General features: G+C 46.0%; 1 protein-coding gene across 1 annotated transcript; it reads right to left on the bottom strand.

Annotated features, from left to right (window-relative positions):
• Positions 1-26,009, bottom strand: MOGAT2 (monoacylglycerol O-acyltransferase 2). Its single transcript, XM_036386576.1, has 6 exons — positions 25,916-26,009; positions 16,458-16,636; positions 4,125-4,329; positions 2,528-2,702; positions 2,179-2,378; positions 1-155 (listed from the first exon to the last, which is right to left on the bottom strand). Exons 1-6 carry the CDS (start codon positions 26,007-26,009, stop codon positions 1-3), a joined length of 1,008 nt encoding a protein of 335 aa, XP_036242469.1.
• Positions 26,010-27,919: the final 1,910 nt, after the last annotated feature.

Raw genomic sequence — 27,919 nt, forward strand, 5'->3', positions numbered from 1 at the left:
CTATATAAATTCCAGGTGGCTATCTTCTGGGATGTTGTATTTAGCTTTGTGCTTCTCAAAGAGCTCGGACAACTCATTTAGGTATTTTTCATGGAGTTGATCAACTTCTTCCTCAGAGGGTTTGTGCTTCTTCTGCACTGGAATTGGCTTCCCAACTGGAAAAGAAGTACAGGAGTTAGGAAGAGCCAGTGTCAGGCATCTCCGAACACTTTGCTCACCCTAGCACAGAGCTGAGGTCAGCCTATCCAGGATGGACAGGTCACTACGACCAGGTATTTCCTGGAGCCTGGGAGCTGGCACAACCAATGAGGGATGGTGGCTCAGGTCCTGACCAAGCTCTCCAGGATGACACTGGTCCTTGCCTCAGTTTACCCATCTGCAAAGTTGGCTAATGTCAAAGACCCTCTGTGCAGCCTTTTGAAATCAGAAGTGCTGTATCCCAATGAAGTCACAAGAGCTGCTTCTCACATCTCAGATGTGCTGCAGATAAACACAATGTAAAGACAGGATAATATTTGGGTTGGGTTTTCCAAGTTGTTTCCACGTGGCCCTGGGAATCTGCATTGCAAATGGGGAAAGTGAGGAACAGGGGAGCCCCACACTATTTAAATACACTTCCATTGAAGGTGCTTCCACTTTGCTCAGATTCTGTGAAACATCTGATTTTTATTAGGAACCAAGTACTTATCTTTTAAAAATCACATTTTATTCAACAGCAAATCTAGTTATTTTGATTCCTACCTTCAGAAGAGCCTTTCCATCTCCCAGAGCTACCAGGAGCAGGGGAGAGTGAAGATCCATGAGGTACTTTTGCTCTGGTCTCTTACTCAAATTGTTTTTGTCAAGTGACGGAGGGTTTCAACACGTTATAAGGCTATTCTTCATCCAATTAGTGAAGAGCCCATGTGATACTACACAGCTCATAAAACCATTGAGACAATCCAAACAGGTTCTAATACAATTAGAAGTAATTGCTCATTGTCAAACTTAATCAGTGGTGTAAGCTCTAACTATTCCAAACAGCATTTTAAATTAAATTAATTCACAAAGCATCAGCCACACTGGTGGACCAAGCATGGAGATATTGGAAAAATTATTCAAAACCAAAGATTTTCTTGAAATTTGGTCTCCCATGGACATGGTCTCTGGTCAAAACGGTTCATCTTCCTCACATGCAAATAGGTTTGGATTTGCAGATGTGCCTGCACAGGACAGTGGGCAAAGCTGCAAACTGCTTGAGTGTTTGGAGAATCACAGAATGGTTTGGTTTGGGAGGGACATAAAGATCATCTCATTCCACCCCCCCCTACCTTGAATAGGGACACTCTCCACTAGACCAGGTTGCTCTAAGCCCTGTCCCAGCGGCCCTTGAACACTTCCAGAGAAGAGGGGCAGCCACAGCTTCTCTGGGCAACCTGTGCCAGGGCCTCACAGCCAAGAATTTCTTCTCAATATCCATTTAACCCTGCCATCCAGTTACTCCATGCCTTTTTCCAAAATCCCCCTTCAAATTCCTTTCAAATTTGCCCTTAGAGTTCCCCCTTTCTTGGAGGCCCTTTAGGCACTGGCAGGGGCTCTAAGGTCTCCTCAGAGCCTTCTCTTCTGCAGGCTGAACATCCCCAGCTCTCCCAGCCTGTCTCCCAGATGTTCCAAGCCTTTGGAGCATCTCCGTGGTTTCCAGCAGCTCCCCATCCTTCTAATGTTCTTTCCCTAGAACTGGAGGCAGCACTGCATCAGGGGTTCTCACCTGAGTGGGGAAGAGGAGCAGAATCCTCTCCCTTGACCTGCTGGTCCTACTTGTGTTTGTAAAACTGCCTTGGCAGATGTTTCATTCAACCCTACTGCAGTGTTTTTGGTCACCGTGTTGTGGTGTTGGGATTGTCTGCATCTCAAAGGAGCGATGAGCTTGGCCACATTTGCTCTGGGGCTTTTCACAGCACAGCCCAGATGGGCTGGGATCTGTCATGACATCAAACCAGACTGCCAAAACAGTGAGACACATGAACAGTTTGGAACGCTGCTTTACAGCACATTTCTAGCCTACCACTGCTTGTGCTCTCTGGCATGAGGCTCCAGCCGGGCAGGAGGATGACACAACCCAGGGACTGTCCCTGTTTCCCCAGTTTGGCCAGCCTGAGTGTGTCTGGCACGATGTCAGAGCTCTGTGGATTGACTCACCCACGGTGCAGATGGGCCGCCGGTAGGGTATCACCCCAAAGCTGTACTGGAAGATGCCTCGTGCATGGAAGAGGGGAAGGGAGATGCCCATGATCTGCTGGAGACAATGCTGAATCTTCCGCAGCCAGGAGCCCTGGGGATTCTTCACCTGGTCAAAGACATCATTCTCCCCAAAGGAAAAGGCAGGGATCAGAGGGGTGCTGCAGGGAATCAAAACCAATAGGGTGTCATGATTAGCAAAGCCCATTCCAAACCCCCTTCATTCTTCTCCAAAACAGAAACACCCCATTGACCGGCCACAGAGCCGAGCACCCCCCCTCAGCAGCCTGGACCCCACCCCCTTCCTCACCCATTCTGGATGGCCAGGCGCACAAATCCCTTCCTGTTCTTCAGCAGCAAGGTGAAGGATCCTGGACGGGCATCCAGAGCCTCCTGTGCCCCACCAACAATGATGGCCAGCAAGTTCCCACCCTCTGGCTTCTGCAGCACATAGGATGCACTCTCCTTGTCAGAGGGGATGAGGCCTGGAGAGCAGAGAGAAATTAAAAGTAAAACCCACCTGTCTGTGGTTTGCTCTGCACCTTTTTCCCCCCATATTCCGTCTCTGGAATTTTAACAATTTTATTTTCAGAGCTGAAAACCTCAGGTCAACTCCCTTTAAAGGTGCTAGATGTGCACACAGCTCTGCTGGGTGAGTACACAATTATCTATCTGCTGTCTGGCTCAGAAGTGAGAAGTGAGGGAAAAATTTAGGAAAAAAAATGAGTGCGGAACTAGCTGCACTTGAGTCCTAAAAAAAATCTGTTTCAATTTGTTGTTAAGTGAGACTGTGTCCAATTCTGAATAATTCTGATGTCAGAGAAACATTTGCTTTAGGTCAAAACACACACAGGTTTCAGTGGATGGTGCTACTTGAAAGTGGAATTTGATGAAGGTATTTGGTCTTCTGGTGTTGCTTACTTGAATAAAATAGAAATCTTTAACTCAGAAATAAGAAAGCAACATTGTTTTGACAATATTTTTTTTAATTAAAAAACATCCTTGTTTCAGGGGCTGAAATAATTTGCACATTAAAACCTCATTGTGAAATGGATTCAATTGACCTAAAAATTAGTTATGCACCCAACTCCAACATTACAGTGACTAAACCTTCCTTCACCTGGGTCATAAGTGTCTCATATATCTCACTGTTTGGACTTCTCACTCTCCATGTAAATACTCTGGCAGCAGGAGCCAGAGTTTATGAGGAAAACAGGGTAATGGATGCCCTGGGGTACATCAGATTGAACTGGATGCCTGTGTTTAGCCTATTGAATTCTGCCCACATTCAGCTGGAGAAGTGACCATTGCCAAGCCCACTGCTGAGAGATGGAGGTCATCCTGCCGGTGTCCAAAAATCTCTCAAAACTCCCTTTCACCTCTCTCAGTTTAATTTTCACCTGTCCCTTTTCCTATTCCTTTTCACTACATCTTCCCCCCTGCCACATTCCGTTGCAGCACCATGAGCTACTATTTTCATCCTCTGTCCCTGGATGCTGCTTCCCTGGAAGCTTCCTGCTTCAGAAAAACCATTTTTTTCCTCACAGTTTCAAGCCTGAATATAATTTTTATGGAAAAAATACAGGAACATCCTGGCCTGCAGCTCTCAGCATTTCTGTTCACAATTTGCTCCACATTTTGCTGTTCCACAGCACCTGCACAGTGATGCCCTGAGCACAGAGACCATTTATGGAGTTGAACAACAGAGATAACAGCAAGGAGGGCAATTTTTAACTTCAGAGGTTTTGGGTTGCTATCTCGAACAGCTGTGTCCATGAATGGGATTCAATTGGCCCCAGGTGAGGGAAAACAGATCCTTGACTCCCAGTCCCCATGCATTTTCTCTCTATGTTCCTCAAAAAAGCACCCACACATATTACTGCTGGCCATTGTCCCATGCTCCTTACCTCCACTCATCACATAGTCCCTGAAGAACGGGAAGCGAAACCACAGGGAAAGCATCATCAGGTGGGGGGTGATGCCTGGGAAGAGTGTGGAAAAGCCAGATGCCTCTGTGCAGAAATTGATAAAGGCTCCAGCTGCCAGGACTCCGTGGGGATGAAATCCCACCAGGTAGTTCTGCCGAGGGTCCAGCTCTGCTGTCTTCACCAACTAGACACAGAGATGAAGCCAAAATGTGGTCGGAGTTAGTGCTGTAACCTCAGCAGGGTGGAACACTGGCTATGAAGAGCAGATAAGGTATTAATGGAGGGGAGTGTCTTGCACCCAACATGTGTTTCTATTGGAAAAGGTTAACTGGAACAACTCCTTCATTTTTCACTGAGATATATTTAATTTCCCATATTTCCATCTCCTACTACTCATTGGCCTAAAATGACTTTTCTAATGGCACAGTTCATTATGTTGCCTTGAACTGGTCTAGGTGCTATTGGGAACCAATTTTGTTTAAATGTCCTCCAATAGATTTTCCAATATGGGGGGGAAAGCAAGAAAAGGGTGATTTCTTCCACACAGTACCTCTTGATCCCACAACCAGAACAACAGAGGGAATACATAATCACTCTGGCAGACCTACTACACAGCACAAGCATGTATCTCACCCAACAACTTCGTGGGGATCAAAGGTTTATCCTGTCCTGAAGCATGTGCCAGGTGATTCCAGGGTGTTTTCACACATGGTAAAATGAAATCTAATTCCCAGACATCTAACAGAGAAGCTGATGGTTTCCTTACCACTGAGGAAAGCTTGAAGGATGCCAGATGTTTGTTTGTGCCTGTGTTGGGTGCCCAGGTCCATCAAAGAGCAGTGCATGTCTGCCCAAGGCTGCTGCAGCTTTGGCAAGAGGGAACAGAGAATTCCCATACCCAGCATTTTAGGGATGGGCAGCATGGATTGCAGATACAGTGCAGCTCATGGCCAGCCCTTGAGGGATGGCTAAGCAGCTTGTTAAAATTCTCAGCCAATCTGAAAGTGATATTCAAGCCTGGGATATACTACAAGGGAGAATGGGTGCCACAGAACAAGATGGGAGGTTAAAGGGAGATAAGGGACAACTGGAATTTGATCTCCATTGCACTTGTTATGGACTGCCCAGGGGAGAGGAGCTGGTGTGACAAACCCACCCTCCAGCTCTGGCACCAAGAAGACCTTGCCATGCCAACACCAGCCAGCATGTGCATAGCCCAGGCAGAAGCAGGCAAAACTGAATGCTGGAATCTCTGCACCATTTCTGTGGATGCTGAGGACACTCACAGCAGCAGGGAAGGATGAATCTTTCCAAGGTTAGTCATCACATCATTTCATCACTGAAAGGGTGGTCAGACATTGAAACAAGATGACTAGGGAAGTGGTGGGACCACAATCCCTGAAACTGTTCAAAAATATGTAGATGTGGCACTTGGGGACATGATTAAGTGGCATTTGCAATAGTGCTGGGGAACAGTTGGACTCAATGGTCTTAGAGGACTTTTCCAACCTGAACAATTCTGTGATTCTGTTATCACAGAGCCACCATGCCTTTCCAGACAACTCAAAGGCATTTGTGCTCAAGAACAACCAAAGCCCTATGCATTTAAGTGTCACCCCTCCAAGTACCCTGATTCCATCTGCACTCAGGGTGCAGTTAATGGTGCATGTATTTTCCTAGAAGCTGCCAGAACTGCAGGTTAATCATGAGAGTACATTTTACTTTCTTCCATCGTGACTCATTTTCCACCTGTCTGCAAGCACTGTTGACTGTACACGAGCCCATTCAAGCTGCTTCTAATGAGGGGAATGGACAAACCAAGTCCCACTACTGCCCAGGTGCAGAGGTCTCTAGGCAGGAAGAGAGGCAGATGGCTGAATCACTAAGTGCCCACCACTTGCTCTTTTTTGAGTAATCTCAGCTTGCATCAATGTTTCCTGCATTCATCCTCAGCTTCCAAACAACGCTTCATCTCCAAGCAATTTATAAGCAGGGAAGCAAGATGTCCAGGCGTGTTAGAAACTGCTACAGTTCTGGCTCTGAAGGGGAAGGGTGATGCAAGAGGGCAGCCACTGAGCGGTCAAATTGCCTTATGGGATAGTTTGCCTGTGCTAAGACACCACACATCTGTAAAAACACTCCCTAAGAAACATCCAGCTGCTGTCTCAGTGCTCATCCCAATGAAAGAGGAGGGAGGACAGGAAAGGAAAGAACAAAGGATAGTGCTTGGAGTGATAAGACAAGGGAGAGTGGTTTTAAACTAAGAGAGGGATGATTAAAACTAGCTATGAGGAAGAAACTTTTTATGATAAGAATAGTGAGGCCCTGGCACAGGTTGCCCAGAGAAGCTGTGGCTTCCCCATTCCTGGAGGTGTTCATGGCCAGGGTGGATGGGGCTTAGAGCAACCTGGTCTAGTGGAAGGTGTCCTTGTTCCAACAAGGATCAATTTTAAGGCCTCTTCCAACCCAAACCATTTTGTGATTCTGTGGTAAGACATGGTCCTGGGCAACTGGCTCTGGCTGAGCAGTGAGTTGGGCATGTTGACCTCTAGAGTTCTCTTCCAATGTCACCCAGTCTTTGAATCTGTGATTTGTGACGCCCTGCTCTAAGCCATGGGCAGCTGGAGGGTAGCAGCTAAGTCCCTCGAGTTTTGGTGAATCAGGGTAATGTTTCTGCAAGTGCTGTCCCCTGAGGAAAGAAGGTCCTTGTTTTGTCACAGAGCCTGCTCACATCTGGATGATTTGGCCAAAACTCACAGAGAAACCAGAGAGCTTGTACAAGACCAAGAAGGAAATCTGTAGCAGAGGAGAGACTTAGTCAAAGTCTCTAGATACCGTAGGTCTACACTCTACACTACCCTTTTCCCTCTGGAAACTCTTCAACACAGAAACTCCATCTTCCCTTCTGGATTGTTCCCACTGTCTCACTCCTTCCCCCTCCACCTGGCAGAGGTCAGTCTCCATTCCCAAACTTCCAGGAAGGTTAATAATGTGACTCTGCACAGCCTCCCCCTCCTGCTGTCGATCCGAACTGCCTAATGGAACTGGGTTTGAGGTGCCAAGGAGTGGGCCTGTCCTCCATCCTGCCTCAAATGAGTTGTCTTTTCTACACCCTCTGGATGGCGTTCACCATTCCAGCCTTTATGAGTGAACTGAACATTTAATAATTGTCAAAGTACTTAAGAGTCCAACCAAGCTGGTGTGTGCATGAGCATGACAAAATCCAGGGGTTTTCTGGTGAAATAAGAGCAGTTTCTCATCTCAGAGGTGTCTGAGGAATGCCAAGTTAATGTGTATGACCTGTGGTCTGGAAGCAGCTGTTAGCAGCTCAGGGTTGTGCTCTCCAAGCTGAGCCATGGGTTTGTTGACTTCCTTGAGATTCCCTTTGGCATGGTCAGGATGCTGGCTGATGCCTTGGCTGCTGACAGCAGTAATGATTCATTCTCAAAAGTGTCAGGAAGCCTTCTGGTTCCCAGGTGTGGGGTGATCTTGGCCTTCCTAATAAATAAAATTGTTTAGGATGGAAAAGCCCTCTAAGATCATGGAGTCCAAATGCTCCCCCAGCACTGCCAAAACTACCACTAATCCATGTCCCCAGCTGCCATATCCACATTAACATCCCAAATAGGAGATCCTGGCTTCTTCATTTAATGTCTCCCAAACTGAGTTGCTTTTCTATCCTTCTCTGGTCCCAAACTCTGTTTCCATGGATGTCATAGTCAGTAATATGCTCTTAAGTAGGATAAACCTCTCAACTTTGTACTAAACAAATCCTCATGTCTGCAGCTCTCCACAGACACCTCCCAAAATCATCTCTTGCAGGATGGAACATGCAGCCAGTTTGTCTGTAAGAAGAAGCCCAACAAAGATATCCAGAAACCAAACCAGATCTGAAGAAGGACAGATTGTGTGTCTGTCCTTTGGCACTCAGAAGTGCCAAACTGAGAAGAAGCAGGTCACCCACCCAAGGGTGTCTGGATGGGAGACCAAAGGAAGGGCAAGTATCTGATTACTGCCAGCAGCTGCTGAGGAGGATGGGTTTCAGGTCTCAGCAATGGTGAGAGTTTGAGAGGCACAGTTGGAAACAGCAAGATCTTTGAGCCCTGGGGTTTTCTCCTGGTGCCACAGTGTCAGGTCAGAGCTGCTTTTGCAGCAAATATTGGAGAACCTGACCAGCCAGGTGGATTTAAATTGAGTTTGGATAGGACTTCACTACCCTCACTCCCAAAGCTGGAAGCTCCAAAATGCTCAAGTCCTCCCTTCCTCTTGTAGGGCTTACTTTATCCAGTGGATTAGCAGTGCAAATGGTGGGACACAGTCTTCCAATGGGTCTCAGCCATTGCCCCCCTTGTAGTGGTTTCGGTTCACCAATTTCAGATTTCTCCAATTTTGAGATTTCCCCAATCAATGTACTGATGAGTGTGGCAGATTCAGTGCTGGCCAATCACCAGTGCACTCATTTCCTGCTGTGAGACAGGATTAGGAGAAAGGCAAAGCAGGCTCAAAACTTCAAAAGGGTATACAGAAAATTTTATTAAAAGTAACTAAAAGCAAAAAGGTAGGAAGAATCAAAACAAGCCCTTCAGAACACTTTTCCTCCCCCACAACCTTTTCTTTCCCACTGACAATGTAAAGAAACAAAACCTAAAATTTCCTGCCAGTTTACCACCTCTAGAATAGTCTTTCTTCAGTTCACTTAGGGAGAGAAGCCCCTCTTGTTAAGGTTATGGAGACTTTTCCCCAAGAGGGAAGAAAATAGTCCTCTTGTGGCTCTCAATTTCCTCACCAATAGCAGCCACCCGGGGAAATCTGCCATTATGAAGTCCTTCCCATTGCCATAAGCCTTCCCACAGCCGTGTTTATGGGCCATGTCGACTTATGGGGTACTGTTTAAAGATGAGCTGTTCAAAGGCAAAAGTTCTCATTATCTATCTCTAAAATAATCTTCATTCCTGAGAACAGAGATCTTCTTTTCCTGGGGGCACCAGAATACTCTTATCTCTCTGTTCAGACTTCTCATGGGATCACAACTACTTTCACATCTGCTTGCTTTAGCATGGAGGCCTTTGCCCAATATCAGTTTGAACCCTTCATCTCCCTATAGTTTCATGCATTATAGGGAAAAAGAGTCTTTTTCCCAAGAGTCTTACAAGAGGATTTCAGCCCCAAGACCAAGGCATCTCCTCATCCCTCCCATCTGAGACTATAACAGTGAAAAACAGCTTGAGAAAGGAAGATGAACATCAACTCAAGGACTAATACTTTCGACCAAGGGAAGCTGGACATCAGTGTTATGAGATTTATAGTCCTTGCAATCAAAAGGTGGACCCACATCTGGAGAGCTGGACCTCACAAGCTGGGATACTTCTTCCTTCTTTTGGAAACCGGACCACCACCATCTGGAATACTCCTTTCTGTGATACATCCTGAGAAAACTAAATCACAGTAGTGTATAGAATTGTGATGTAAAAATTTGGAATAGAAACTGCTGAGAAAGCTTATGAGTACCCCTACAAATACCTGTAAGCCTCAACTATCAGTGTGCAGTTGCAGGGGAAACTTCCCCCACTGTACCCAGTACTGTATTGCTCATACTTTACCATATTAATTAATAAATTGATTGCTGCTTGAATATTGCCTAGTCAAGCTTGTCATTTATAACAGGGGGATTCTCCTTCCCCCTGCCCAATGGTTGCAGACAACTCCTATGGGATAAAATCCCAGCACTGTCCCGGGGCTGCTCCCGGGACCCGGCGGGATCGGCTGGGACCCGGGCTGAGGTGGGTGTGTTGCCAGCAGCCAGATGTTAGCAAGGCCGGCTCCATCCAGCCCCGGAGCACCCCTCTCTCCCTGCCCGGGAGCCGATGTGGGAAGATGGGGAGCCAGCGGGCAGAACGGGGAAAGGGGGCCCAGCCCCGCTGCAGGGCCGGCCCGGCCCGGGATGGCGCCCGGCGGGCCTGGGGCGTGCCCCTTCTTGCCAGCCAGGAAAGAAAGAGAAAGTTCCTGGGTTTCTTTGGTCTTTAACATATGTTTTTCACAGAGGTGTGTCCAGCTTCTCAGTGATTCAACAGACTGTCCCCAAATTCCTCCCATGTCAAACTATGACACCCCTCTTAAGGATACTCCAGAACAGAAAAGAGAGGGCCAACACATGGGACAGAGAAGTTCCTCAGAAAAGGATAGCATGGGGGCTTTGGGCCGTTCGGCCATGCTTTTCTTTTTCCCTGACAATCCCTCTTCCAGCCAACAGAAGGAAGCAAAGGGAACAGTCAAGACCGCTGGAAACCAGAAATCGTATTTGATGTCATGGGCCATGGCACAAGTCCTCAGTTACAAATAGTACCACTCTTCTGTGAAAAGAAAAGAAACATTCCTGGCAAGGATTCATTCACATAGACTGGAACTGTCCTCTCTACAGTGCCTTGTAATTCCCGAGAATTGCAACACACACAAATAACCTCTGTCAGCATTTGTGCCATTGTAATATATGTTATACAATAATTTGTGCTAAAGGAAATTAAAACCACAGCATCTTATGTACCGAGCCAGTGTCTGGCAAATAAAGAATGGAGATTCAAACATGAGGAGGACACTGTCTACCAGGATGTATATTTCAAGGGATTTCTTTCCATCTGACAAGATCCCAGCAGGAGGCATTTGATAGGCATCATCAGAAGTTCATACCAGGAAGTTTTCACCTGACAGGATTCCAGGAATTATCCACCGGTTCCGGGAAACGCAGCAGCAAGAAAGAAAAACTATGATAATACGCTAAAATATGCTAAAGAAGAGCCCCCTTCCAGAGCCCCAAAGACTGTATAAAACAGACCCCTTTGAAATGACATTTTGGAGACCCACAGGGATCATGGTGCAATAGAGACCAAGTCCTAAGTCTCCCCGACCCTGATCACCTGGCTCAGAGTCAATTCGCTTGTGGCTTTTTCCAAGTTTATACTCTTGATAATTTAATAAATTTCCTTAATTGTTAAATTGGAGTATTCATTTATTAACACCATGATGAGGATGAATGAATCATGGGATGAAGTCTTCCCAAATTACTTCCCAAAGCTTCAAGGGTTTAACGAATTCTCCAGTAACTCATTTCAGTTATGCTAACAAAAACCAGTAACACCAGCAAGACCACAAGCACAATGACCGAGGTTTCTGAGAACAACAAGGTCCACCTGGCACTTAGATATAACCCCAAGGCCGGTAAGAAATATCAAGGAGAAAACAGCGTGGCAAAGACCACAGGGACCTTCCCTGTACAGCATGTTCTTTCCAGGCTGCCCTGAATAAAGCTGGCATGATTATCCCTACTGGGGTGCTCTGAGTGATGACAGTAGTAGAAAACAAAATATGACCCTCTCTTGATTTAAAAGACAAATGTCTGCCAAGGTAGGTGGGAACCTTCTGGAATGGGAAGAAAACACCCCTCTTTCCAAATTACTGTAATTTGAAAATTACATGGCTTTCAGGCAGGAAAAAAAAAAAGTAGAAAAAGGAGTAACAGTTCAGTGCCCGCTCCAGAGAGGCCGAGAGAGGGAGCCATGATCCCCTGAGCCGCCGCCGGGAGGGAGGGAAGGAAGGAAATTGCTCCTTTTGCAAACTCAGGGGCAGCGTTCGGTGTCAGCACTACCAAGGAGCAGCTGGCAGAAGCAGAGGAAGCAGGCAGATTTGACCGTAGTGCCGAATTGCAGCGTAGCAAAGTCCTGGAGCCGAGGACACAAAGTCCCTCAATGCCCTCATGGAAGGAGGGCAGGAAGGTTGGACCCACTCGTAGCAAGTGTCGGGTCCCAGATCACAGCTTGTGGTGGGCGGCATCACGCCACAACTCCCGAAAAATGCTGAACGGAAAAGCCCACGTCCCCAGCCAAAAACTCCCCATCCCCACAAAAACTCCACTGGAATGCCAGGAGACTTCCTTGTGTGTCTTGATTGCTAACAATTCACCCAAAAAGCCACCCCCTACCTCTTCCAGGGTCTCCCTGATAACAAAGGGAAGAAATTCACTGAGAAACCTAAATAACCACAACAGTCCTCAAAATTATCTGAGACTTTAATTTGCTGGAACAGACTCATAGCCCAAGTCGTGTGATCCAAGGGTGAGATGTCTTGCCTAAGGCATGCATCCAACCCCAATTTTCAGTCAGCAAGACGGTGACTTCTGTTTGAGGACCGTGGTAAAAATAGATATTGTCAAGCTTATACTTACACTTTCTCCATTTCACCTTCCACATCTGGGGTTACCAAAGCACCCTGGATGTAAGAGGGATGACAGGATGGGGCTGGGGAGAAAAAGCAGTGATGTCCATTCACTTGGCATGGGGACAGAATTTGTTTTTTCTCTTAAGCTGTGTGTATCCTTCATTGTAAAGACTCACTGATAAATGATGAGGAAGGGATTATGAAAATGGAGATAGAGTTTGGGCAGCAGCAGACAGATTTCTGACTGCTTTTTGAACATAGCATTGACAAAGGAGTCCACAGCATCCAAAATCACTCTGTAGGCAACATCAACACAACAGGCATCACAGGTTATCTGGTCAGACATACTCTAGTTAGACCTTTTGGTATATTTTCCACAACATTATAATGCAGCTGAGCTTGGTCATGTCTTGGAATTGAAGAATCATAGATTCATTTAGGATATAAAAGCTCTCTGAGACCATCAAGTCCAACCATTACCTCAGCACTGCCAAGGTCCAAGGTACCACTTAACCATGGTCCCAAGTGCCACATCTACATGATTTTGAAACAATTCCAGGCCATTTGAAGGACTATAATGAGGGTATATTTAAAAATAAATAAATAAACAGATTAGAATATGTTTAAAATGCAGGGAAATTAAGCAGAAATACTTCCCTGGGCAATGCATTGGACCCTGACGATTTCTCACTCATCCCACTTTTCAAAACACTCAAGCTCATTCGGGTCCTGCCTATCTCTGATTCTCAAATCATTAATTAAATTGCAGTCAGTTCCAAGGGGGATAAATCCAGCACCAAAGTGATACTTGTGCAGGGGTGGTATCAGCAGGAGGCGTGCCATGCACACACACTGCAGTGGCCTGGCTCAGCTCAGCACTGGCATGCTCCATGTACTGCAGCACACTGCAAATTCACACTGCCCAGAAAACAGATGCTCATCCCAACCTCTCTTTGCTTCCACGACAGCAAACATGCACAGGGATCCCTTAAAAGCAATGTTTAAAGCTGTTTCCTAAAATAAGACAGCAGGCAGCACTTGCTGTCTCCAAACACTTGACCATGCTAAGTTTGCTGCTGGGATCTGGTAGGATTAGGAGTCATACTTAATCTTCCCAGAATGCCTAATTCTCCAGGGCTTAACAAACTCTGTCTACACCTAAGTGCAGTCCAGAGTCCTGGATATCAAACCAGTCTGTGTCCCCAGATGTCGCTTCCTTGTGTCCCTTATGCTGGGACTTTGGGCAAGTGAGGTTGTTCAGCCTGAGGAAGAAAAGGTGAGACCTTAGAGTCCCTGCCAATGGCTTTAGCCCCGTGCTAAAGGGGCTCAAAGAGAGCTGGAGAGGGATTTTGGGGCCTGGAGGAACAGAACAATGGGAAATGGCTTCTCACTGACGGAGAACAGGGTTAGATGGGATACTGGGCAGAAATTCTTGTCTGTGAGGATGCTGAAGCCCTGGCACAGGTTGCCCAGAGAAGCTGTGGCTGCCCCATGCCTGAAGTTTTCAAGACCAAGTTGATCAGGGTTTGGAGCAACCTGGTCTAGTGGAAGGTGTCCCTGCCCATGTTAGTTAGAATTGCATGATCATTGAGGTCTCTTCCAACCCAAAGCGTTTCGTGATTCCATAATTCTGTGACTGAGAAAATATTTTTGAGAAACAGTATTACGTGATTGCTTGGCTATGATGCTCTCTATATTAAATCTCTTTTAAATTTTTCTGCTGTCCTTTTGTGTTACTTCCTCTGTTTTCTCCCCAGAAGTGGGGAGGAAGGCTCCATGGAGCCCTCTGGGCCCTCACCCAGGGAGCTGCAGCCAAACCCCATACCATGCTCCCTCTACCGGTGTTAGTGGTCCTCCCTCCAGAAAGGACAGACACGGAACACAGTGAAGCATTCAGGAGTGGGGTTCCATGTTCTTTAGAAAGGAACAGGAGAAGGGTCATTGCTGGGCTGAGCTGGCAGCTAAATTTCAGCAGAGAGGTTGGTCCAACACTTCACAAGTGGTGGCTTACAGCCATAAATAATTTACAGAATATATACTGCAGTCACATGAATAATTTAATTACTTTATGGTTTGGGTTGCAATGTGATAAATAACATAGAGAATAGAAATTTTCAGTTCCTCAGAAGTTGCTGAATAGAGCTTAAAGACTAACTACAAACAAAGATAAAAGGATGTAAAGGTATGCACACTGGATGGTAAATGTTGCTTACCAGTGGAAGAACAGATAAAGAGGGCTACAGTGATTTTTTTTTGCAAGTTAGGTAACAAGAAGCAACAGCACATGCCCAAAGAAAAAGTTCAAGGAAGGTCACGTTTAAAATTGAAATATTCACTGAACAGGACCACCAGAGATCCTTTAGAGGACCTTCCGGGATCATAAAATGATTTCCAGTAGGAGGAAGTTGCATGCAAATTAGTTCTAGGAAAGGTGATGTTCATGTATTAGGTAGGAGACACACTTTAATGAATATGTATGATTATAATGTTGTAAAGCCTCACCACACACATTGGATTAAACAAGACATCCTTGCAATGTGTCCTGCACAGATAAAGAATGCCTGCTTTCTAACACTTCAAATTGCATTAGAAAGTTTATTTTCTGGCTGATTTCAGCATCAAAGGGACCTTAAAATTCCACTCCCTGCCATGGGAATGGACACCTTCCACTAGTATGGGTTGCTCCAAGCCCCCTCCAGCCTGGCCCTGGACACTTTCAGGGATGGGGAAGCCAAAACTTCTCTGGGCAACCTGTACCATGGCCTCACCACCCTCACAGCCAAGAATTTTTTCCTGATATCCCATCTAAATCTACCCCCTTACAGTCTGAAACTATTCCCCCTTTTCATCACTATAGTTCCTGATGAGAAGTGTCTCTCCATCTTCCATCTTCCCTGTAGGGCCCCTTCAGATACTGGAAGGTGCAGTGTGGTATCATCACAACATTCTCCAGGATAAACAGCCCCAACTTTGTCAGCTGTCTCCATATGGCAGGTGCTCCAGTCCCCTCACTGGCTTTGTGGCCTCCTCTGGACTTGCCCAGAAGTGCCATTTAACCTTCTTATGATGGGGGCTCCAGAACAGTGCACAGTATTCCAGGTGTGATCTTATGAGAACAGAAAAGAGGGTTATTTCTGCTTGAGCAGCAAAGCTGATGGGCATGTCGTCTCTAGTCCTCACTTTGCTCTGGCTCCCCCTAATCCTTATCCCAGGCCCTACTCCATGCAGGATGGACTCTCAGGCTGGGTTCTTATTTTTTCCTTTAGGTTGGTGTGTTCTTTGGCTTTTTGGGCTCCCAACTTCTTTATCCTGGACTGCAGCACTCAGCTTGTAACTCCAGGTGATCTCTGACCAGCTGGGTGCATCCCATCTGAGTTCTCTCAACAGGCAATGTATTCCTAAAGGAATTATCTTAGAAATTTCCATTGTCTGGTCTGTCCTTGAAGCTCTCTTCCTTGCACAACCCATGAGCTCTTCTCCTGCATTGCTCAGATTTGTACCAACTTGTGATGGCTCTGAGGCAGGACTTGCTGCTGCTCCATGCATCCATACCATGCCAAGGGGACACCAGATAAAAGAGTAAGGGCAAAGGCCAGCCACATGCATTAAGTAAATCAGGGAATGTCACAGAAGTGCCTCTCAAGAGAACAGCAGCTCTCTGAGACTGCCCAGTGTGCCCCCAGCTTTACCCATCCATCCCCCTCCTCAGCAGAATGGGATACTGACATTGCAGACCACCCAGGATCTCTTGGATTTTGGTTAAAACTTGCCCTACGCCCACTGGGTAAATTCTGAGCAACCTGAAGGGGAGGAATGTTGCAATATAGACATGGAAAACAAATGTGAGATTTCCCTAGCAGCTGGAATGCAGCAAGATTAAATAGGTATGGAAAAGCCAGGTGATTGAAGCATGTGGTTGGTAAAAATGGTAATCCCCACTTGTTACTGTGTCTTTGAGTAATCTGGGAGCTGGGAAGGCTATAACCTTCAACACCAAGCTCCCAGCACCCCATGCCATGACTGCTGGCCCCAGACTGTACCCAGACTCCAAGGAAAAAGCTGGTCCCTGGAACACTGAAGAGCCAATGGACCAGTGGCACTTACTGTGACGGGGAAATAGTCCCTCATGTACCTCCAAACGATGCAGTTCCGGAAGACGTGGATCCGCCGCCCACCCTTGCTGGGTTTCTCCCTGTCTATGAACCACCAGGCAGCATAGAGGGCACTGACCAGCCAAAAACGAGTGAAGAAGAGGGCGATGAAGACAGCAGTAGAGCACTGTGCTGAAAGAAAAGCCAGCAGTGACTTGATAGTTGGATTAGGTGGGCTTTGGGAGGAATGGTTCATTTGGAGAGGCATGGTCCTGGGATGGAGCCTCCACTGGGCTTGCTGCTGAATTTATCAGTGTGAAGGCACCTCTGATGCAGAGGTGGTTTCTTTTCTATCTGCCCCAGGAACCTGAAAAGACACCAAGCACCTCCCTTGTAGCAACCACCAATTTCTCCAAAGGCCACCATGTCCCTCTCTTCCCAAAAGGCTGATGAATCTCACTCCATTCACAGCGTTCTCATGGATCAGCTCTCTATCCCTTTGCTGTCTTGCTTTTCCTTGAAATCAGACTGATCTCTGCAACGATAATAGCCTTGTTTTACCCCAAAACTCCTGTTAATACTCCCTGATGACATCTGATATTTTGCAATGGCAGCAAAAATGGTCCTATGTCCAGTCTGTACAGTCCCAAACAGCTTTATCTTGAGCTAATGATTCCCCATTTTAATTGTGTCCATGATATATACCCATAGATAAGATTTTACTCTTTAGTGAGTTTTTTATTATTGATTTTGGACCCTTTCCTCCACTTCTAATCTTGGATTCCACAGGATTTTCAGTTCTTTCAATTTGGTGTCATACTGGATTTTATAAGAATGCTCTATTTTGTTCTCTATGACTTCCATGACTTGGGACTTTGTCCAGTTAGTGCCAGGTTTGACCTCTACCTCCCACCTCCCTTGTACCCTGTGTTTTGGCATAGAAACAAGAGAACAAAAGCATTTGTGCAAACCAACATCACTTGGTACACAAATTCCCATGCAAGCCCAACACTGTGTGTCTGCAGATACTGGAAAGTGATGATGGCCACCAAGCTGCCACCTGGCAAAGCAGATGTGCACCTGAGAAGAGCTGTGTCCTCTCCATCTGTCCTCTCCATCTGTCCCTCTGGAACCCTTGGTGTTGCTTTTGAAGGGAAAGACTGAGCTGAAGACAACCCAAAGATTCATCCAAGTCCTTTGCCTCCCCCAGCTCATGGATTACATAATGTTTTGTATACTTTGTTCTACTTTGGGTCTTCATTTCAGATCTTCCACGCAGAGCTGGAAGATATGAGGATGGAGATGCCCTGCTCAGCTTCAGCTTCAGCTGTGATATAGATGCATCCACACCCTCAGGCACTTAGACATCTTTTCCACCTTTGCGAGTCACCTGATACCTACTCTCTCCACCTCCTCTCAGTGAAGGCCTGTCAGAGACATGGAATAGGATGCTCTCATCTAAGACCTTCATATACCTCCTGTTTGCTTTCACTTCAAGATAAATCAGTAGATCATGTGTGTAGCATTTTTTATTGTGATAAGCCAATCCTTGCTCTTTTTTAGAACACTGTCATGATGGTACCAGTAATTCCTATGGGGAAAAAAAAGTGCAATAATCTAACAGGATCCTAAATCCCTTTAAAGCTGAAATGGGATTGCATGTTTTCCTATAAGTAGAGACACTGCAGCAAGCACCCTGGGTAGGCACTAAGAATTTTGCAGTGGGAAAAAAACTGCTGCTCTTGGCAAAGCAGCAGGTCTACCCTGTAATGCATCATGCAGGTCAGAAAGAACCACTGCTTACACCTGGTGCCACACTTTTAATGGAATCATTAAAGTCCCCTCAAATCTGGCCTTGGACACTTCCAAGGATGTGGCAGTCACAGTTTCTCTGAGCAACATGTGCCAGGCCTCACCACCATCACAGCCAAGAATTTCTTCCTAATATCCCATCTAACCCTTGCCCTCTGGCAGTAGGAAGCTATTCCCCCTTGTCCTATCCCTCCAGGCCCTTGTCCAAAATCCCTCTCCAGCTCCCTTGGAGGCCCTTTAGCACTGGAAGAGTCTCTAAGGTCTGCCGGGAGCCTTCCCTTCTCCAGGCTGAGCACCTCCAGCTCTCCCAGCCTGACTCCAGAAGAGAGGGGCTCCAGCCCTTGAAGCATCTCCAAGGCCTCCTCTGGACCTGCTCCAACTGGAGTCTCAGAAAAGTGGAATGGAGCAAGAGAATCCCTCCCTCAACCTGCTGCTATGCTTCATTTTCAAATGCCACAGACACAGACTTTGTAACTCTCAAAAACTGCTTAGACCATGAGCTGCAGCTCCAGGGTCCACATGATAAACAAACACAATTTTACTATACCTAGGAGCCTGGTCATCAGGTCTGCTGTGAAACTACAGTGCCTAATTCTCCTTTTATCATACTGTGCAAAGCTCAAAGTACATTCTGCAAAGTGAAGGAGTAGTTCTGGATCAAATCCGCACTTTATCTCACAATTATATAATTATTAATTTCTTCCTCAATTCATTTGCAATTCAATTTTTGTTTTCCCCAGAGCAAAATTTGCACTCAGTAACCTTCACTCAATTTCAAGATTTGGGATTTTTTTGTCCTTTTGAAACATTTGGTGCTCTGTGGGAAAGGGGCCCATTGCTGTCTGAGAATGGACTGTCAGTCTGAAAGTTACTGTGTATGGCACCAAAGAGACAGGAAGTCTCCAGAAAATGTACAGTTATATCTGCATCCAAACAAATTCCAGCCTTAGGCAGGCACCTGATTATTTATGGTCTGTAATTTGGTGAGGAGGAACAACTCCATACCACTGTTTGGACACCAACACTTTGTGAGCCACCAGTGGCCGGAAATTTTCCACAGAGCTCCATTAGTGTGTTCCAAAAGTCATGTCAGGTCTTCAGACTAAGTCCACCATCACTGGTCCCACTGCTCAGAAGAAATGGGCAGGTCTGAGTTGCAAACAGGCTTGAGGTTGCAAACAGACATGATCCTCATCTCCTCCTTCTGCAGGTCTGGATATAGCTCCTCCAGAACTTAACACTAATATTTACACAAAAAATTTTGAAAGCAAATCAAATCACATCAAATTTGATCCCTTACCATCCTGAAACACTCTTGGAACCCCAAGAATTAGAGTTTTTGGGTTCTGTGAAACTGGATTTTAGTGTTGATATTAAATGCACAGATAGGAATCAGTCTAAAAATGTTTCTCTCTATCACCCCATGTAAAAGAATCAAACCTTTGGCTGCAAATTATACTTCTGGCAGCCTTCCTAAATCCAGTAATGCCTCTGCCCTTGCGGCTGCCATCAGGAATGTTTTAGTTTATATAGATCAAGCCTGAGCCTTTTAGGGTTGGAGTTTTTAAGCTAAAAGATTCTTTTTAGGATAGGTATGTATGTGATAATTTTGATAATAGTTGTATTAATCATGATACCTTTCATTCTGTGCATAGATTAATTAAGGTCATCAAAGGAGTGGTTTTGGTTGAAAGGAAAGGGGGAGATGTTGGGATGTTGGGAGGCACAAGACAGATAATGGACTTTGGACCTGGTTAACCTAAGAGATTTGATAACAGGATGCCTTGGCAAAAGCTAAAGGGAACTTTGAAAATTAGACCTAGACTGCAAGAAGATTAAATCAAACGGCTTTAACGGAAAAAGAAAATCTCATTAAACTCTGCAAGCAAGAGATGTTGTGATTTGCATAAGTTTGTGCATGTGATTTTAACCTAATCATTGTAGTAATCATTACTACGGTCCCCTAAAATAGTATATTAGCATTTGTGTCCCACCACAAATTTGGATTCTGATCACCCCATCAGTCTTCCCCATCTCCCCATTGCTGACATCTGGACTCTATTTATGGGTGCTATAGCCCAATGGCATACGCTAAATTGCTATAAAGTGGCTTAAGCCCTTACACAGAGCTCCTTCAAGGCAGACAAGGGCTGTAAGAGCAGGGTTAAGGGCATCATGCAAGTCACTAAAGATGCATCAGTTCTGTCATCTGAAAATAGGTAATTCTGGGCTGAGATTAGCTGCTGCACTGTCTACACTGTCCTGGAAAGTGGAGACTACTTCAAACCAAAACTAAAACCAAAGGGTTCCTGGCAAGAAGGAATGCGATATGCAGACCCTACATCTTGCGCTTTCTGATGACTCCAGATTCAGGAAGGTTTCTCTATAGTTGTCCATAGTGAGGTTTGGCTCTGGATGATGCATTCATAGGATGGTCCTAGACTCTGCAGTGCACCTGTTGAGCAGGGGTGCAGCAACATTTCATGGTCTAGAACCCAGCATCTCACATCTCCATGACTGTATGAGACTCAGCAAAGACACGTCCATGTGTATTTGATGGTTTGCTTGTTTGTTTGTTTGTTTTCCCACAGGTCAATTTCCTGGGCTGGATTCCTTCAAAGAAGCTGATAGCTTCTTTGCTTCAAAGAAGCACAAACAAAGTGGTGGGTCTCTTATCCTGAGTTTTGCTGTGAGCTGTAAATCCCTCTCTGGACAAGAAAATGGCCCTATCACGGAGAGCACAAATATGCCATGGGCTCCAAGTAAGCCATGGATTCCAAAGGAGCCACGGGTTTCAAAGCACATGGAGACCTTCTCTGGCTAAGTCTAAGCAGGGACCATGTCCCATCAAAGTGCTCCTAACCCAAAATTTGTTCATTCAGCCTGAAATAGAGAAAACTGCAGCCCACAGAAAGAGATTTTTATCACAGCAGCCCGAAAGTGAGTCAGATTCATACTGCACTTGCCAGCAGGGCTTGCAAGATCACTGCAGAATCACAGAATGCGTTGGGTTAGAGGGATCTTAAAGACCATCCAGTTCCAACTGCCCTGCCATGGGCAGGGATACCTCCCACTAAAACAGTTTGTTCAAAGTCCCATCCAAACTGGCCTTGAATGCTTCCAAGATGCACATTGCTGAGGTCCTCAGTGCCAGCCTGGAGTCCCTGATTGTGGCCACCTACACAGATAGTGCACCCTTGGGCACGGCCGATGTGGGCAGGCTGTGGACTACATTCAGCTGCCAGGAAAGTACCAGCTGATCATGCTGGTACCACATGCCCTTTGAGCCAACCCTGATGACTCCAAGGTTCAAAGTCTGGGTGTGGTGTGCTGGGTCTGCAGAGGCAGCATGCCCAGATCTATTGGCCCTGCACTGGGTTTGTTTGCCATGGTTCAGCTCTGCACTCATAGCTCTGCATGGTGTGTCTGGATGGGTGTCCATGCCCAGTGGAGAGTGGGAATGAGAGAGGCATAAGGAAGCCTGCTGATTTCAGTTTTCTGCAGTAGCCTGGTTCCACTGCATTACAAGGAGGCACTGGTCAGTAGTCAGATCATGTACTGGGAGGGCAATAGGGTCCCCACTCCATGCCCTGCAACCCATTCTTACAACTTGCACTCCTCCTCCAGCAGCTATCAGCCTCTGAAATAAATAGAACCTTTTGTCTCCATGCTTTTGTCAGGAGCATCCTCAAGAAAACCGGCAGTATGGACAATGCCTGCCTGTTGCAAGGGATGCTGGAGCAGAGCTCCTTGCCGGCACTGGGGCCAAGCTGCTGCCCTCACCCAGCATCCTGCAGGGATAAATGAGTCCCTCCCACAGTGCTTGGCTTCTCAGGGGATGCATTTGCACAGCCATGGCAACAGCTGCCTGCAGTCAGGGCTGCTGGGATCTCTGGCCAAAGGGCAGTGCAGCGGCCAGATGGGTGTTTCAGAAGCCCTCTTCTGGCAGCAGAAGCACAAGCCTGTCTCCCAAAGAAAGGAGCAGCCGACAGCTAAATCCTGCCCACAGAAAGTCTGAGCACCGTGCCTGAGGATTATAACAGTGCAACAAGGGGTGTTTGGCAGCTGATGGGATGAAAATAAGGGTATCTCTTAGCATCTAGCTTATGCAGTTGTTAAACTGGGATATTTTGGTTGGAAAGTTCCAGGCTTAAAGAAACTTTGTAAAATGAACCAAACCAGCTGGAATTGCTTCATAAGGTTTTGTTATCACCTTTCTAATGCACCTCTTAGAGAGCATTTCTTAACTGCTTTTGGTTTCAGATTGTATCACCAAAAGAAACCCAAACCAAACCCCAAAACAAATCAAACCAAACAAAACATGCAAAACCTCAAACAAACAAACAAACAAAAACTGGCAAAAACACACAAAAAACCCCAAACAACAAATCAAGTTCTTCCCGGGAAAGGCAATAAGCTCTTGAAGGTCAGCCATGGGATGAGGAGTGGGTTTGGGTCTCATCCTCATTCAGAGCAAACTGCATTTCCCTGCAGAAGGTAGAGCCTGTGTTTGTGTTTGCAAGTAGCTCCTACAACTGCAGAGGATTCCTCCCTCCCGGCCATTTGCTGTCATTCTGCTGGCTCTAGAAGTTATCTCCTTCTCTGGAAAGTCAAGTGCCAGCTTGCTCCCAATACCAAGAAGGGAAAAACCTCAAGTACAAATTGTTTTATTGGAAAACATTGTTGAAGCTCCATAAGCCCCAACTGCATCCATGCTGAGAGCTAAAAGAAACAATGGGAAAGATTCCACTGATTGATGAATGGAATGAGATAGATTTGTCTTTACAAATAAACTGTAGGTCTGCTGACAAATTAAATTGGATACTGAGAGGTGAAAGAAACAATGGGAAAATCATAAATTCCTTAGAAATTCCACTGATTGATACAAGGGAAAAAAAAAAAGGGCCTGGGGAGAATACATTAGAAGGGTGTCTTAAGTATCAGGCATTTCAGGAAGTCTGTACCTCTCAAGTACCTCAGCCAATGGGGAAAGAGAGAGGGAAATGTGCCCAGGAAATTAGGATAAAAAGGAGGCTGTGTCCTTTAAAAATTTGAGAGACCCCAGGGGAAATGTCCCATGGCCTCTCCCTTTATTCGAATAAAGTTACAGGACTCCCCTGTCTCCTTTTTGGACATAAACCTCTGGTGTTTGTGGAGTAATTTTCCTGACACAGCATGAGCCAATCCTCCACCAAGAAGCATTCAAAGAGCTAAAGGCAGGGTGTCTGGACCAGTATTGCCCAGTCCTCTGGTCCATCAGATACTGGTGCAAAGGTGGCCAATTCAGGCTCAGGTCTGTAGCAGATTTTGGAAGGGCCCATCTCAGAAACTGAGTGGGAGTCTGAAGCACAGCCGGGGCTTTCTGTGCAGGTGTAGTTCTGGACATGTTTGTGTACAAAGATCTGCTGTGTTTTGGGCTAGTCAGCAGCTGTCTTGCCACAGCAAAGGAGGAGCTTTACACACATCCCATCTGAGATTCACAACTGGCGTAACAATGGGAAGCTCTGTGATGTTACCTTTCAGCTTGGCTCCTGATGGGCTGTAAATGGCCCCAGACATTTTGCATTGATAACCTACCTCTGATATTTTTATTTCCATAAAACTAGGAAACATTGCAATATTCCAGCCTGATGGGCTGTAAATGTCCCCAGGCAGTTTTTCCACTCCACTGATAATGTGCATCTGTGTCTCCCATCATCATTTCCCTGTGCATGCTATCCAAAACAGCATGTGTGCCATTTCCATCAGCACCTGATGCCCTCCACCAGACAGTGACTTTTTCTGCATGTCAATTTGCTGATGTGTCTTTTCCTCAAACTGTTTGGGTTTTCTTGGAAAAATGACCTTCTAGAATGTGCAAGGGCATCTGTAAAAAGTGAAATGTCTGTTCCCAGGGCTACAAAAGCAGAGTCACCAATACTCCTGCTACAGTATCATTCCTCAAGCACAATAATTCTATTTCTCATTTCTAACACCAAGCAGTGCAACAGCTTAAACCACGAAAACTCTAAACCTACAGAGCAAGAAAAGCAGAAAATCCCACCCTGGTTTAGATGCTGCGTAAGACCTGTAAATATCCCCATGTATTAGCCATAAGCCATACACTTCCTTAGTGCCACCCTGCTCTGATCAGGTGCTGAGAAGAAGCCAAAAATGCTGGCACAGATTGCTCAAAAAAGTTGTGGCTGCTCCATTCCTGGGGCCCTGTTCAAGGCCATGTTGGATGGGACTCGGAGCAACCCAGTCCAGTGGAAGGTGTCCTTGCCCGTGGCAGGGGGTGCAACAGGATGATCTTTAAGGTCTCTGTCAACCCAAACGACTCTGTCATTGTATGATCATGCTAAAGGCACCATGGGGTGGTACAAACCAGAGCAAGACCAGTATTTTGTAGCCCCCAAAATCACCACTGACTTTGAGCAGAGCCCCAAGCAGTGGTTCCTTGTCAAACACCCCCTGTGCCACGATAACCAGGATGTTTTGGAAGCTGATTAATAGGGTACCTGATAAACCTTCTTCTCCTGGCTTCCTCACATGAAGCCAGGGCACCTTTCAGTCAAACCTAAGCTAATGGAGACCATCCAGGGACATTTCTGATAGCTTCTCCTGCATTTTGTGATGGCATGAAGAGCAAGATGACTGGCAATGACCATGTGAGCAGATGTTTCTATCTCTGCAGGATCTGATAACAAAGGTGGACTGGCTTCTTTTCTCACACCACCAGCTGACATCTCATCACATGCTGTCTGTACACATTCTCCCCCACACCCAGTACACACATATCCACCAATTCTTTTAGGAAATCATGCTGTGGCATTGTGAGAACAGCACGGCAAAGCTCAGGGCAAGACCTTCGAGGAGTGCACCGTGGGTTTATTTGGGGAAAACACACCCTACAGCGGTAGCCATCACAAAGGCAGGCACCTAACTCCCTGGTAATCACTGACAAGAGTCAGAGGAAGGGGATGGCAGCTCATCCCATTGCTCCCAGGAGATAACTGACAAAAGCTGGAATTAGGTGAGAATGAGGAATACAATCAGGTAGGAGCCCCACATCTTCTTAGGAGCCTTTTGCCTCCATTTTATAGGAATGGAGATGCCCTGGGCTAAAGGTAGGTGAGACTGCATCTCCAAAGCCAGAGCCAGACCACACTTGCAGCTCCCTCTGTGTAGAGTGTTCAGCTCCACACCACTGCCCCAGGGAGATGCAGGAAAGCTCCATTTACTCTGGCTCTTCCAGGCACTCCCTCTGCTTTGCAGGACATGTCCTGGCACCAATCCCTCCCATGCCTAACATCTATCACCAGGGACAAGAGAATATGACAACACCTCAGGTGACAATTTAAAGGGGAGTTTTAGTGGCCTCTCACATCCTAAATTATTTTATAATCATGCACAGCTTCTTCCTGGTGGGTTCACAAGGTTCAGGCTGGGGCGTTCTTGTTTTCCTTGCAAAATGTGCTTATGATTCATGTATGTTGTGAGAGTGTTTTGAGGCCAAATGGGAGAGGAGCCAAAACAAATCCATATCGGAGTGCTGCATAAAAATGTAGGGAATTGTAACTGGATGATCTTTAATGTCCCTTCCAACCCAAACCATACTGCAGTTCTATGGAAAGCTTCTCTGGCTTCTGAGAAAAAGGAAAGAGAGATGTCTCTTACCTAGACCCAGGAAGCTGCAGACCCATTGAGCCACTGCTGCTGTCTGAAGCCTTCTCTGAAGCGGCACAGACCGCGGAGCAAACTCAATTTTCATCTTGGCCTCTGCATGCACGTCTCGCAAGGAGAAGGAAGAAAGTGGTGAATGCAAAGTGCAAAGTCAATATCTACCCAGTATTACAGTAGAAGGGATTGTGCAACATCCTCACAGTGGTGGCTGCACTCAGCACCATTCCATACAGGGAGAGGAGGGAGGTGTCGTGGACTTTATACCATCATGACTCACAACATTGTTAGATGGTGACAATTTCATGCTTCTTCCACCCAAATCTGGAAAGTAACTCCATTCAGGACCCAATCCTGCTTTCAAAAGATTCTGTCTCTTTCAAAATTTTCAATATTTGGATATTGGCAGAGACAATGAGGCATTCATGCCTGCAAGCCAGTTTTATTTTCCCCCTTCCCCTACAAATCACCCTGTGCACAGCAGGAAGGAACAAGCAGAAGGGATGAGCACAGGCAGGTCACTTTTGTTCACAGTGATGTGATGTGGATGGGTTTCAGTCTCAGCCAAGGAGGTGGGGAGATAACACAAAGGTGTTTCACTGCTGAGCACAGGGTACATGAGCCTTATGCCTCTGCCAAGACATGGATGGATGGTGGATGGATGGGGCATATGAGTTTCCATGTGCATCCTTGCACACATTTATATAGAGAAAGGAAATACTCCTCCTGATTTGTATTTGTATCTCCAAGCAGGTGCACAGTCTGAGCCTCTGCCTTGTCAAGTGCAAAGAGATGCAATTGACTATGTGGGAAAAAAATTAGGAATTTGGGGGGGAAAAAAAATCCTCAAGGAACTGACAAGCCCCTCAGGTAAGCAACAAAATCATCTCATCAGAGGGCTGCGAAAACCAAAGGTCTCATTGTAATCAGGATAGAGAATAATACTGTGAACAGATTGCACTGACCAATGAGCACTGTGAGAGGACTGGCCATGTACAAAGGCTTCACTCACATGTCGAAGGGGCATTTCAAATCCCAAGGTCATTGCAGCCAAGAATTACAGAATAAAACTAAAAACAACCTTTGGCAGAAGCAAATCAGAGATGTTAGCTGAAAAATAATCCCTCCCCTTTGTCAGGCCTAGGAAGATGCTGGGCTAGGAGGCATCTGTTAGACTCTGTTTTCCCAAATCACTAGGATAACAGGGCTCTGGTGAAACACCAAGGGATCTCTTCTTAAAAGCATTGGTTGCTTTAATTGAGCTAAAACTGGTTTAGATTTCACTCAAATCTCTCCCCATCTTTTGTCATCTACTGCAAATATCAGAAGCCTGACTGCTTCAAGAAAGCAAAAGAGGTTTTTAATTCTTTCAGCACTGTTACCTGGAGACATGATGTTTTCTGATGAGAAACCATCAGTGATTTCCAAAATTCTGTGGGGAGATCTGTGGGCCCAGGGCTCCTGGTCTTCCTGGACGGTCAATGGTGGGACCAAGAAGGGGCTAGATTGGTTATTAGGGAAAATTCCTTTCCTAAAACAGTTTTCAAGCCCATGGAAGACCTGACCAAGGAGTTAAGCAATGCCCAGCTGGGTAATAAACATTTATTTTTATATTACAGTCCTACCCTGCTGTGGTTATGTCATTTGCTTTTTGTCTTTCTACTTTCTTAATTAAGGAGAGAAAAATAAATACTTATGGAGGACTTCAAAAACATCTGCTTAATTAAGAGAGAAATCACAGATTTCTGCTGAGGAGGAACTGAAAGAGATGCATCTCCTTGCTGAGTATAGATAAAATAGAAGTTGTGGCTTAAAATCTCTGAATCACCAAATAATTTGGTTGAAAAAGATCTCTAAGGTCAGGGAGTCCTACCATTGCACCAGCACTGCCGAGGCCACCACTAACCCATGTCCCCAGGTGCCACATCCACATGTCTTTTTGATCCCTCCAGTAATGGGGACTCGGCCATAGCCCTGGGCAGCCTGTGCCAGGGCTTGACA

Source organism: Molothrus ater, chromosome 2 (genome assembly GCF_012460135.2).
Source record: "Molothrus ater isolate BHLD 08-10-18 breed brown headed cowbird chromosome 2, BPBGC_Mater_1.1, whole genome shotgun sequence".
Lineage (NCBI taxonomy): Eukaryota > Metazoa > Chordata > Aves > Passeriformes > Icteridae > Molothrus > Molothrus ater.

Excerpts from the sequence above, each read along its gene's own strand:
- MOGAT2 (XM_036386576.1), bottom strand. The coding sequence starts at position 26,009 with ATGAAAATTGAGTTTGCTCCGCGGTCTGTGCCGCTTCAGAGAAGGCTT. Across the intron at positions 2,379-2,527 it reads CGCCTGGCCATCCAGAATGG|CACCCCTCTGATCCCTGCCT; the intron begins GTGAGGAAGGGG and ends GATTCCCTGCAG. Across the intron at positions 156-2,178 it reads GCGGCCCATCTGCACCGTGG|TTGGGAAGCCAATTCCAGTG; the intron begins GTGAGTCAATCC and ends CTTCTTTTCCAG.